Source organism: Pezoporus wallicus, unplaced genomic scaffold, assembly GCF_028554395.1.
Source record: "Pezoporus wallicus isolate ANWC-B61680 ecotype Strahan unplaced genomic scaffold, APGP_CSIRO_Pwel_v1 contig_5785, whole genome shotgun sequence".
In the NCBI taxonomy this organism is placed as follows: domain Eukaryota; kingdom Metazoa; phylum Chordata; class Aves; order Psittaciformes; family Psittacidae; genus Pezoporus; species Pezoporus wallicus.
This window is the reverse complement of record NW_026641150.1, coordinates 1,647,009-1,659,826: the sequence shown is the minus strand read 5'-3', so window position 1 is coordinate 1,659,826 and position 12,818 is coordinate 1,647,009. Positions and strand designations below refer to the sequence as shown.

At 41.9% G+C, this 12,818-nt stretch overlaps 2 protein-coding genes across 11 annotated transcripts in view; one reads left to right on the top strand and one right to left on the bottom strand.

The window, feature by feature from the left end:
• Positions 1–5,212, top strand: part of GAS6 (growth arrest specific 6) — a 40,393-nt gene extending 35,181 nt beyond the window's left edge. For 2 of the 3 annotated variants that reach the window (XM_057422290.1, XM_057422291.1), the window contains 3 exons: positions 245–417; positions 1,120–1,348; positions 4,624–5,212. In XM_057422290.1, the coding sequence (XP_057278273.1) occupies positions 245–417; positions 1,120–1,348; positions 4,624–4,775 (554 nt within the window). In that variant the 3' untranslated portion in view covers positions 4,776–5,212. Of the gene's footprint in view, positions 1–244; positions 418–1,119; positions 1,349–3,128; positions 4,135–4,623 lie in introns of those variants that run through there. The other variant, XM_057422288.1, reaches the window with a different exon arrangement.
• A 4,599-nt stretch (positions 5,213–9,811) lies between these two features.
• The window catches only part of TMEM255B (transmembrane protein 255B), a 63,788-nt gene continuing 60,781 nt past the window's right edge, over positions 9,812–12,818 (bottom strand). For 6 of the 8 annotated variants that reach the window (XM_057422297.1, XM_057422296.1, XM_057422299.1 and 3 more), the window contains one exon: positions 9,812–10,518. In XM_057422297.1, coding sequence (XP_057278280.1) covers positions 10,351–10,518 — 168 coding nt within the window. In that variant the 3' untranslated portion in view covers positions 9,812–10,350. Of the gene's footprint in view, positions 10,519–10,694; positions 11,048–12,818 lie in introns of those variants that run through there. The other 2 variants (XR_008973891.1, XM_057422301.1) reach the window with 2 other exon arrangements.

Sequence of the window (12,818 nt, the reverse complement as noted above, 5' to 3'; positions counted from 1 at the left end):
CTTTTGACATTCCGAAAGGTAGCAGAATGCAGAACGTAACAAGAGGAAACCGATGCCATTTTCTTCTCTGATTTTATGTTCAGGTGCTTTGGAATTTATTTATTTATTTATTTATTTATTTTTTAGGTAAAATAAATGTGGCCATCCCTCCATATGCTCATCCATCTATCCTCCTCTCCAAGCAGAAACTGCACATTCTACCCATTTGAGTTGTTTGTCATGCTACACATTTCTTTTTCTGCAGTGCAACCGATTTCAGGAAATGAAACCAAGACAAGTTGGGAAATAGAAGTAAATGCTGTGATTCAACCAGCAACAGACACGGGTGTGCTGTTCGCTCTTGTTACAGAAGAAGCATCTGTCCCTTTATCACTGGCTCTGGTTGACTATCACTCCACAAAGAAACTGAAACAACAGGTACAGACGTAAGCATTTTTCTAGAGAGGGCTCCTTGTTGCATCCGAAAGTCATTTTCAAAAAACAGCTGTCAGTTGCAAATGTGGTCTAGGTCTCTTGGGTGGAACTGGTCTCTTGCATGCAGGCATATTTTGTTATGTTTTTCTGGCACAGAGCTGTTTAATGCCATAAGCATAGAAATTCCATTCTCTGGAGCTCATCCAGAGCTCCAAAATCAGTAACAGTCCCAAAATTTCGAAGAGACAGGCCTTAGGTGTCACTCCAGGTACTGTGACAGGCCAGTTACGATGGAGTGCTGAAGCTACTAATTTAATGGTATTCATAATAAAGGGCTAGATTCTGGCATTAGACAAGCGCAAGCAAGAAATGAGTTCACAAAAACCCGAGCCAACTTTTCATTTGTAGTTCAGCAGCTCTAGTGTATTTGGTTCCAGAACAATATAACATCTTGTAAGACCCACTAAGAATTCTTTCTGAGAAGACAGTTGGTTATGTCTTAACAGTCCCACTGGAACATTGTTTTTTTTCATCTGTACAAGTGAGTTCAGAACACAATCAGCAATATTAATAAGACTAATTTTCTAGTGGCTCTGCAAAATCTTTGTAAACAAGGCCACAGTGGGGCCATCCTCGTCTTGGATATGCATGGCTAGGTATATTTCTGCTCACTGCTTCTTTTTATTTCTTTTGCCTGCTGTCCAGTATATCATTGTGGCCTTGGAGAATACAGTTGTGTCCAGACTGGCAATAAATCTTTGTGATAAGAAGGAACACTCTGTGGACATCTTCATCAAGAAAGATCACTTATCCCTGAGGGTAGATGGGATAGCAGGAGAGGGTGAACTAAGCATCTCTGAGTTAGAGGATAGTCTATCCATCTTGGAGAACTCTTTGCAATCAACGGTGAAGACATACTTGGGAGGATTGCCAGGTGAGCATCCAGGTTTGTAGTTTGGACTACCAACTCCCAACCCACCTTGCTGAGGCTGGCAGTCAGGAGAACTGTCTCAATTTATTCGAGCTGGGAGCCTCCTTCTCTCTTTTTGCTTGGGTAAGCTTTGCAGTTCAGTCATGTGTTCTTAAGAGGTGTGAGGGTGCACTTGGCAATTATCTTTTTTCCTTGAATGAGGGTGTCCTTCTGTGAACATCTGAAGCCAAAACAGAAAGAGGAGGTTTTGCTTGGTCAGCAATAGGAATAGTTTATCTGAAGAATAGTTGTAAGTAGGTTCATTATCCTAAACCTGATAAAACTCATAGGAGCTAGATCACAGGCTCCTGCAGTGCTTCAATAATGTAATGAACATGTGTGAGTGCTCCCTGTGGAGAGTACTAGGGCCTCACATTGTTTTGAGTGAAACCTGGGAAGCCCAGTGTGGCGATTCTCCCTGGATGATGTTCTCTTTGAACTGATCACAGCACTGCACAATTAACAGATTTCCTCTCATGAGAGGGTATGTAGAGCCACAACCAAAGGGCTACCACCACTTATAGCTTTGCTGGCTTTTCAGCAGCAACAGGGCTTCTTGGGAGAGGTCTGTTTGCTCTTCTGTTCTGAAGTTGGAAGATCAAACTTTCATCTGAATCATGAATTTTGGGCAAGTGTGGGGGTTTGTCTCTTCTTCTGGGTGAACTGGTTTATCAGTCCCTGCTGCTGAGAAGCGCAATTACGGGAACATTTGCATCTCTGATGAACAGCAGTACATCCTATTTTGTCGAAAGCAACTAAGCAAAATCTTGCCCCTACTTGCCCAAGCAAGGGAGAGGCAGCAGTTTTGGTCTCTTGGTAGGCACTGAAGCAGCCAGGCTGGAAAAGTGTGGCTGAGGTGCCATGTGTGCTTCGACACATGGCGTGACTTTCCCACCATGAACAAGAGTTTACAGAGCATTCATGCCAATAATGTAAGTGGCATCTAGTCACACCTAAAAGGGGGAGGCCACACACTGGCAGGAGCAAGGCTGAATCCTCAAATGTGGCATTTTCCTATGTCAGATTGAATTGTCTGAGCTGGCCGTTGCACAAGCAAGAGAGGTCACCTGCTTGCTTTCAAATAGCTCTCATGTGCACAGCGGATACTTTCACAGCTCAGAAGACAGTTCCACTGTATCACTGTTCCAAGTTTTCTGTGGTTGGCTCAGTCTAACTTTGCTGGGTGAAGCACAGGTTTTAATTAGCCAGTACTAGGTGCAAGATATCATAGCTGACTTCTGTAGGCTTAGCTACTGCCCCCTTTCAAACTGTTCTGCTCAGCAACAGGAATTTCTGCCTGTGGTCTGCTTTTGTCATTGAGAGGAACCCAGCACTTGCATCAAGAAACCTTGTAACTTGCCAAACAAATAAATATTTCAGCACTTTGGTTGGATCCATCACTCTGGGTTAAATAACTGTACCAAATGGTCAAATCTAAGTGAGTTTGCCTTACTGAGATTTTGAAAACATTACGTTGGTTTTGGCTTTTTCCTGCTCCTGTACCCTGTGGCAAAAACAAACTATAGTGGTCACACTTAATGTCTTTATTCCATTTGCCACAAATAAAGAAAGATAGACTGTGTCCCATCTTAAGTACAGGTAATACTGCAGATGTGGAAGAAATAATTTAGAGTTTTAAGAGAGAAGAGGGAATGTATAGGCATTTATTACCTTTTCTATGGTATTTTCAGTTCTGGTAAATCCTAAATTCTATAATTTTTATGATGCATAGGTGTTTTTCCAGGTAATATTTATACCACTGGGGGAAGGAGCCTGTAAAAAAGGCTTCTGAGTCTTTTTTCTTTTAATTATTTTTGGTAGTATCTTACATATCCTTCTGAAAGCCCACGCATGTAACAGCAATCTGCATGATTCCTTAGGTGAGTGTTCAAGCCAACACTTCAACTTCTTCTGAGTCAAAATTGAGTTTACATTCATGCGAGTACTCTAACAGAGATGTCCCCTTCTCCTAAGCAGACTTCACAGATGAAATTTGGTAAAAGGGGAGGAATAAGAAATGGCTGAAATGACTAGTTTCAGCAGCTACCAAGCAATGGTACTTTTCAGCCATCAAGCTGGAACATGTGTAGTATTTGTGGCTTATGGATCCTACTCAATTTTCATTCTCTCACTCAGTCCTAGGGTCTGCCTGAGCTGTGTTCGACCACATCAGGTTCAAACTTGGCCCTGCATGTCTAGCAGCAGAGCCCTTTAAATTGCACACAATCTCAGGTCAATAGGACAATCTATTGTTCCAGTTGTCCTTGCTTCAGGGTAAAGATAAGGGGTTTACTTAGCTACCTGCATCACTGTGAAGTTAAATAACCTTTGAGATGTTCATTGGTTTCCATTGCACAACCAGCTTGATTGGGTCGGGTTTGGGTTGTAAATAAACTAATAACCTTTGGGGAAGGGTAGAGGACACAGTTCTTGTAAATTTTCATGTTACTATGTTACTATGTGGGTTTTTTTGTTTCTTTAAATTCAATGTGAATATGACATTACAGGAGTTGGTAATAAGATTTACTAATTTCCTCTAGTCTGTTGGATTGTATTTAATGTCTTCCTTCCTATTTGTTTTTCTGCCTTGGGTAAACTGATTAAAAGTATGTCACTGGTGGATCTCTTTAGCAAAATTAGTCTCATTAGTCTTACCAACTCAACTGATGTATTCCAGCACCTTTCTGATGAATGCGAGCAACCTCCTTGTGCTGATACACAGCATAATCACAGTAAAGATGAGTCTGCTGAGTGGTAGAGGGAAAAGCCTTCCTGTCATGAAGTTCTTCCAATAATTTTCTGGCAGGTATTTTGGAGAGATAGAGAGAGGATTAGGGGAAGATATAACAACTGCACTGATGACAAAGAAAAGGACCCAGAGATGGAGGGGGGAGAAACATCGAGACGACAGAAAGCATGGGGAACACAGTGTGCAACTGGAGTGAAGCCTTGCTGCAGTGCAGTACATAGTTTTATCAGGACTAGAGGACTTACAGAGACACAGAGCAGCTGCGGAAGGCTTCATCCTGGGAGAAGGGCTTTTGAGCACGAGAGCAGACGACATTTCCACACGTCTGGCAATGTGCTCTTGCCTTTTAGTGAGAGGGACGGCGGGGAAGTAGAAATCCCAGAGTGGAGGAGAGCTTGCAACCATTCAAGTGACAGTCACCTGAGCATGGGTAGGGCAGGTATTTATTCAAAAGCAGCCATCAGAGATGCGTGTCTTCCCTTTCATACAGGTGTTCCTGTCACTTCCACTCCGGTCACTGCATCCTACCACGGCTGCATGACCGTCAAGCTGAGCAAGAAGGCACTGGACTTAGACGAGGCTCTCTACAAGCACAGTGACATCACCTCACATTCTTGTCCTCCAGTCGAGGCGGGTCAGTAGGTACCACTACAATGCGGAAGTTTTATATTCAGAAACTTTCAATGCTTTTCTTTTTTTTTAAAGATATAAATTATTCTGACCTACCGCACTGCGTGTATAGTTTCTCTTAAACACTGAAGTTATGTAGGAGCTACTGATCCTTGTGTCAGATTGATTATTGAAATACTCCTTTGCTTTGAGGTTTAAAGGTTGTAATATATTTGTAAATAGTTCGGAAGACTAATGTTAAATAAGTCAAAAGTACAGAACATACCGAAAGTGAATGTTACCTTTAGTCTGTAAGAGACAGTTTTATCTGTAATGTGGAAAATCTGGTAATATATGAGTGTGGACTGGAAGAAAAATAATAATTCTGTATTATTTTTTATTAATAAACACTGCTTTCTGATTTGCAAAATATGAGAGAATAAAATATTTGCATACAAGTTTTTAATATATCTGTACAGAGATTATTCTGTATTCTGTTATTTGGACATAATGACTCGGGCTATGTCTGATGTGGAGATTACAGTGAGTGGTTGGTTATGGGTTTTTGTTTGGAGGTGGGGTCTTTTTGTGTTTGTGTCAGTATTAAGTATCTTCTAATGACTACTGGGCTGGAGAGCAAATGGTTGCTGCTGTTCTTACTGCTATTTTACTTATTGAGCAAAAAAGAGGCTATATTGCTTACTGCCTCTTTCTGGTACCATAGAGAGAAGACCCAATTGTGACCTGTAGAAAAACTCTTGGTCAACAGAAAATGGAAAACAGAGTTGTGCCATCAGGAAACAATTAGTAGAAAAGACTCAATAAATTGAAAGCCATATGGCTTTTGTGTCAATAACTGCTGAAGCAAATGATGAGGTGTCAAGAATTGGAGAATATTATCTGGTGATGACATATTTTTGCTGCTCAACTTTTAGGTTGGCTCATTCACTGTGAACCTAGTGGGAGCAGAGAGGCTTGAGAGAGTGAGAGTTAGCCAGGCCAAATTGCAGTATGGTGAGAAAATGCGTGGGGGTTTACTCAGGAGAGGTTGTAGAGTCATAAAGTGCATTCACATTTGAAGCTATCCTTGTGAAGCTGGGGTAAGATTTGCCTAGCCTGCTTTGAATCCCTTAAGTCTTGCTTTGTTTGCTCCTTGTCTTGCATCAGATCAATGAGCTGAGGCAGATGGGCATACGCTGTGTTGGGAATTTGAATACTAGGTCGATAAGTTTATCCCATGCTTCAGAGGGTTAACATAGAAAAGGTCTAATTCTACAAGGTCCTTTATAAATTTTTCCTGGTTATTCTACATCATGTTCTGCCTCATCAAATACAGAGATGACAGATTACCTTAATAATCCAAATGTGTGACATCATCTGTGACCAAGCTATGGACATATGTGTCTCAGAGGAAAGGATGGAAGAGGGGGTAGACTATTCCAAACATACTCCTGGTAAGGATCCCTGCTTTATTTACCAGAGAAGAGGATGGTACTCTATTAGCCATTAGCCAGCATGACATCATAGCTCTGTATTGTGAGCAAATCTGTCAGCAGTAATGCAGTAAAGCAGAAAAGATCAGAGCTTCACCACTTTCAATTTGTTTACACTTACAGAAGGACATGTCAAAAGACTGTTTACACTCAGGTGTGACCAGATGAAAGGATAGTTGCTCACTAGACAGTAGTAACTTACTGTGATCCTGCCCCTCTACTCTGCTCTCGCGGGACCTCACTTGGAGTATTGTGTGCAGTTCTGGTGTCCTCAACATAAAAAGGACATGGAACTGTTGGAACAAGTCTAGAGAAGGGCCACCAGGATGATCAGGGGACTGAAGCACCTCCCGTATGAAGACAGGCTGAGGAAGTTGGGGCTGTTCAGCCTGGAGAAGAGAAGGCTGAGTGGAGACCTCATAGCAGCCTTCCAGTATCTGAAGGGGGCCTATAAGGATGCTGGGGAGGGACTCTTCATTAGGGACTGTAGTGTTAGGACAAGGGGTAACGGGTTCAAACTTAAACAGGGGAAGTTTAGATTGGATATAAGGAGGAAATTCTTTCCTGTTAGGGTGGTGAGGCACTGGAATGGGTTGCCCAGGGAGGCTGTGACTGTTCCATCCCTGGTGGTGTTCAAGGCCAGGTTGGACAGAGCCTTGGGTGAGATGGTTTAGTGTGAGGTGTCCTTGCCCATGGCAGGTGGGTTGGAACTAGATGATCTTAAGGTCCTTTCCAACCCTAACTATTCTATGACTCTAAGTAGTTCTATGTTTTTGCTTCTTTTTAATTGAGCAAGGGAAACCACATTATTCCTGAGAGTGCTTTCTTTTAGAGTTGATGGCTCTTCATCACTTGTGATATGATAGAGAACCCAAGCAGCATTAGTTTAGCATCTCCAGTGAGAGCTGGGAATCCTGAAGATGATGTGGTTAATAGCACTTCCACACTGCAGTGTTTTGTTTTCAATGTGTTTGTCTATGGTTATTTTAGTCCTTTACCAAAATATATCCCTGTGCTGGTTTTCCCTGGGATAGTGTTAATTTTCTTCATAGTAGCTAGTACAGGGCTGAATTTTGTAAACAGTGTTGGTAACACAGGGATGTTTCAGGTACTGCTGAGCAGTGCTTACAACAGAGTCAAGGCCTTTTCTGCCTCTCACCCCACCAGTGAGCAGGCTGGGGGTGCACAAGAGGTTAGGAGAGGACAGCCGGGACAGGTGACCCCAGCTGACCAGAGGGATATCCCAGACCACATGGCATCATGCTCAGCATATACAGCTGGGGAAAAGGAAGGAAGGGGAACGTTTGGGGTGGTGGTGTTTGTCTTCTCAAATAACCATCACATGGGATAGAGCCCTGTCCTGGAGATGGCTGAACCCCTGCCTGCTGATGGGCAATAGTGAATGAATTCCTTGTTTTCCTTTGTTCACATGCACGACTTCAGCTTTCCCTGTTAAACTTTCTTTATCTCAACCCCTGAGTTTTCTCACTTTTCTGATTCTTCACTCATCCCACCAGAGGGTAGTGAGCAAGTGGCTGTGTGGGCCTGAGCTGCTGGCTGGGGTTACACGGTGACAATCTCCCATCTTTTTAACTTGGAGTAGCTCTAAAGAAAACAGTACAAACTTAGAAGACGCCTATTTTTTAAAGCAAGTAAATGAAACAAACCCTGCTTCACTTTGTTCTTTTCAAAGGAAGCATGTTAGCAAAATAGTCTTGTGGCTGATAATTTTGTCTAATTTCTGGGGTAGTTCCAAAAAAAACCTACCATGTGGCATAAATGAATCACAAACATGTCTGACCTTTGTGTTAGTGGTACTATTTATGAGGCCAGAATTATTTTGGATCCTGGAAACATGAATACTGTGGTAGAGTATGGTACTTTGGAGTTTCAGATGTAATATTATGTGAACAAGACTGCAACTCCATTTTCTAAATCAATCAAATTCAGAGCAAAAATTTCTCCAGGACTTTGTATTTATATTCACGTATGTGAAGATAATTTGCATAGACTAAAATGTACTCTGACCCAAAATGTGGTTTATAAGAGAAAGCCAGAATTTGTAAATCTGGACAATAACAGAAAAAGGATGTTATTTTGTGTCAAGCTGGATTTTTTTTGATACTCTGCAGCAGACCATGCTGGAAGAAGAGGTAGCTGCTTCTATAGACCATTGAAAAGAAGAAAGTGATAAGCATTCCTTTGTTCCTTCTCAGTCACTGTGCTCCAACCCAAGGCAAACACTGGTTTCCTTTGTGTTCTGTTACCAGGCTAGGTGTTCAGCTCAAAGGGAGCAAGTAAGTTCTGGGCTTTGAGACACCAAAATGAACCCAGGTGGTTCCCCTGTTAGCATTCACAGCAAGTAAACCATGTAGTTCCAATTACATAAAGGCCAGGGTGACTGTGCTCTTCACAGCAGGCATTTGCACAAGGATGTGTTAAATTGATGTTTAAAAGAAAAAGAAAAATAATGGTCTCCTTTCTGACTTCCATTCCTCTCAACCAGGTTCATATAACTCACCTTTATCAACAATACACGTAAGGCACCTTGGCCCTGATGTTAATTAATACCACTGGCCTAAAATTGTGCATCTCAGAAAAACCTTCTTAATTGAATAAAATATGGCTTTTATGGTCCATACAAATTAACCTTTAATCTCATGTATATTAGTACTGAATCTGCTTGCTATACGTAGAGGTACAGCATCTAAAGTAACAAAAATTTCTTGAAAGGTGGAAAGTATTATGTCGAAGGATGATCACTCTTAGTTCTACTTTCAGCTGGTCTGATGGTGTCACTTCTTCTCAAAAGAAACAAGTAAGTTGGTTTTGTTTATATAGGGTTTTTTAATATTTTCATAATATGAAGCAGACGCTTAGAAAGTTAATGAGAAATAACTTTCTTTCCCTGCTCTGCTCTTTGGTCTTTCAGGAAATTTCTATGGCTTCATTGTTGTCTAGACTGTAAGAACTATATAGCAAGCATCACCACCACCCTTCCTGCAGGAGCAAAATGCAGTGAAGAGATGCAGCAGCCTGATGGATTTTCCTGCTGGTGTAGCCACTCCTGCCCCAAAACACCACAGCTGTGTGCTAAGAGGGAGCCCAGCTAACGTGATGCACAGTGAAGGGGCAGGGTGCAAGCAGCAGGACAAGACTTTGTTCTGTCAGTGGCACTGCCACAGGTATTGCTGCTTAGCCGTGTCAATGTGGTTTTGTCTCTACACTATAGGAGAAAACGTAAAAAAAAGAGGAAGGAATTCTGACCCTCCATATGTTCTGTTTCAGTCATTGTAAAACACCTGGATCAGGTCTTGATCAGTTTAAGAATAAATAACTGAGGTTTAACATAGAGTTGGTTTGGTTCCTATTTTGACTAGAAAGGAATTAAATCAAACACTAATGTGCAGCTTAAAATAACTCTCTGGAAACTGCACCTTTAGCACACTGACATGAGCTTTTACTACGCAGCTGGACTGGCCCAAAGTTCTTTCTGTCTGAAACTTGAAACTATTTGGTACTTTTTCCTCTCTTGTTTTCCTGTCCTTACAAATATACACAGTATCAGGTTCAATATAAATATACACAGTCAATTTTATTGGAAAATAATTGCCACAGTTCTTTATTAGTACAACACTTTCACCAAAAAGGGTTATTAAATAAATACTACAAGCAAACAAAAACCTGGTCTCTTCCTACTCGAAATGATTGCCTCAGAGAGCACCCGACTACCCACTCAGACAACACAGGCTAAACCCCCCTATATTGGTTTAAGAAAGCAGAATGTGTATCCAGAGAGTATCTTAATTTCTCCCCTTGAAGAAAAGTTATTCTGCAGTGTACTGAGAAGGAAACATTTCATGCCAGGAAGCAACACTGCATTTGACTGCAGGCAAAGTGGGTGGTGACTGATCATCCCGTTGTGATGTGCCTGCCTGCCCTTAGGTTTCCAGGTTTCTGCTCTGCTCACAGTGAGACCTGGGTAAAAGCAGAGTGGCCGTAACACACTCTGTGGTGGGTTCCCTGGGAGGTCAAGTGCCTGTACAGCAGAGTTTCCAGAAGTTTCTTAAAAATCAAATAAAAGCCTATCAGCTACCTAAAATAAATTCTTTATTCTATGGTGCATATGGTGGAGGCTTTTCTCCAGGCAACAAGTAAGTCGGTGTATAGAGGGCTGGAGCATTGGGGGGGAGACCATAGCTGGAGCTGGACTGAGATGGAGGCTGAGTTTCTTCTGATAAAGAAATGTCAGTAGATGATGTTCCTGGAAAATTGCTGGTGGGCTGCATATAGACAAAGAAAAACACCGTCTTCAGTAAAGGATTACAACCCCGTTTACAGCTCTGTGTGGAGAGTTTGCCATGTAAGTGTTATATAATAAGCCCCATGATTAAATTTCTCATGCACTGCAGCACAACACTCACTTCAGTTTTAAAGTATAGCTTAAGTATAGCAACGATAGTGTCGAGTGAAACACAGATTCCATCTGTAACCCAAGTCTTTTTTAATAGACATTGCACAGACAGCTAGGCACTAGAGCAGAACAGGAATTTCTGCAGGAAAAGATGCTCTGGCTCCCTGGGTGAGGCACTGCACCTGACTGGCTGATTAGGTTACATGTAGCTGCTTGTCTTCAGGCATCACTGTGAAATTTCAGTTATCTCAGAGGTAATTAATCTCAGCTATAATACTTGCATAAAAGCAAGGTCTTATTCCTGCGTCAAATGCAGACTCCTTGTAAAAGAAAATTTTAGAGGTGGGTCTCCCTGTAGGTCTTTTGCTCTGGCTGTCTCAGCTGTAATGGGGCTTTGGCTGAGAGAGTCATGAAAAATAGAGCTTAGGAAGCAGCCTATGCTCAGGAATAAGCAGTTTGTTAAAACAGAAGGATGTACATAGGGACTAATGATCTGGATAAAAACCTAACACTACTTTAAACCAAGTTTTGTCACTGATTTCAAGAGGGTCAGGATTTTGCTCTTCCTCTCATATGAGAGCACGTGCCAGTCCATGGGCTTCACCAGAAGAGCTATGCTCAGCTTTCCTCAGGTTCAGGCCTAAATTGCCCAGAATTTAAAAAAACAAACCAAAACAATAGCAGTCATAGATCTTTTTCAGGGAAATGAAAAATCCTGGCAAATGCTCCCTGCTGCTAAAAAAATAAAATAAATAAAAATTAAAATTCACCATCTAGAAGCCAGTATAAGGGTTGGCACTTGGACAATGGCATCTCAAAGCTGCCCAGGGCCAGCAGACCCTATGCCATGATGCACAGCTACTTCATTGGGCTCCAGGTGAGCAGGAGAGGAGAATGCTGTCCTGCATTTATACCACAGGGTGACTGGTGAGTGAGAATGGAGATGTCCTGACAGGAAGGCTGATTGTGCCCTTTAACTCTCCAGGAGGCGGCTGCAGATATACCGATGAACCCATTAGCTAGATCAGCTCCAGTTGTTGCATTTTTGGGTGGTTTGGCTTTTTTTGTTGTTTTTTTTTGTTGTTTGTTTATTTATTTATTTATTTATTTATTTTGGAGTTGTTGCTTCCCTACTCCCTCAAACTGCAGCCACTGTTTCCATCTGTCTGCCTGGAATAGCTTCTGTAATGAGTTCTCTGGCAGGAATGACTGGCACAACAACCCTTACTGCTGTCATCACTACCAGTCCCTGCACAGCTAATCATTTACCTGACCAGTTGGCAAGCCTGTTACCAAGACTAGTAGTGACTGAATTGCACTAGTAAGGGATGAATGATTTTGTTAGCACATGCCATGGTAAACAAAAGAAATGCTGGTTAAATCCTTGTCAAATGCATTTCTGTTATCACCCTTTCTTTTCCAAACTTGACTGATTTCAGGTTGTAGACAAGGAAGCATGAGGTGAACAGAGGAGCATTTACCACCAGCTCAGGTTGTGATTCTTTATAAGACTTTTCCTCTCCAGAAAATGTTTATTCAGTGGGATACTGGATTCAGCAGAGGACCTGGAATAATCTGCGCACTGTGGGAGCCACAGGTGAACTCAGGTTTATAGCCTTTGAGCTAATGGAGCTTCAGCCCTTGCGAGCAGAGCAGCACTCGCGCTAGGTGTGTTGCATGCCAGACTAATCTGAGGCCGGATGTATCCCCAGGAGAAGGAACTATGGCTGTAGATTTCCTCTGGTTGAGGGAAGGGTTCAAACTCCAGTTGTTAGTCGGTAATTAATTGCTAACAGCTTTACTTCATTAACTCACAAATCAGGTAACTACCTGATCTCATTATCAGGCATCACTAGATGCATACATGCCAACAGCCCCTGCATTTAGGCAAATGAATTCAAGCCCTAGGGCCTGTAGTTGCCTTAAGGACTAGGACCAACTGAGTAGGGCTTGTGAAGACTTGAATCTAGGAGCTGGGCTCTACTTGGAGCACTCAGCTTGCAAGTAATGGAAGCAAATGATGATTAAGGTTCTGGCTGTTCTTCATCAGGCCTACTTCTAACATTCACCATTTCTGGCTCTGAGTAAGTTTATTTTGATTTTTTTTTAATTTATATACTGATGCAGAAATTATTTCTCTCCAAACTACAATGTAATGAGCTCATACAT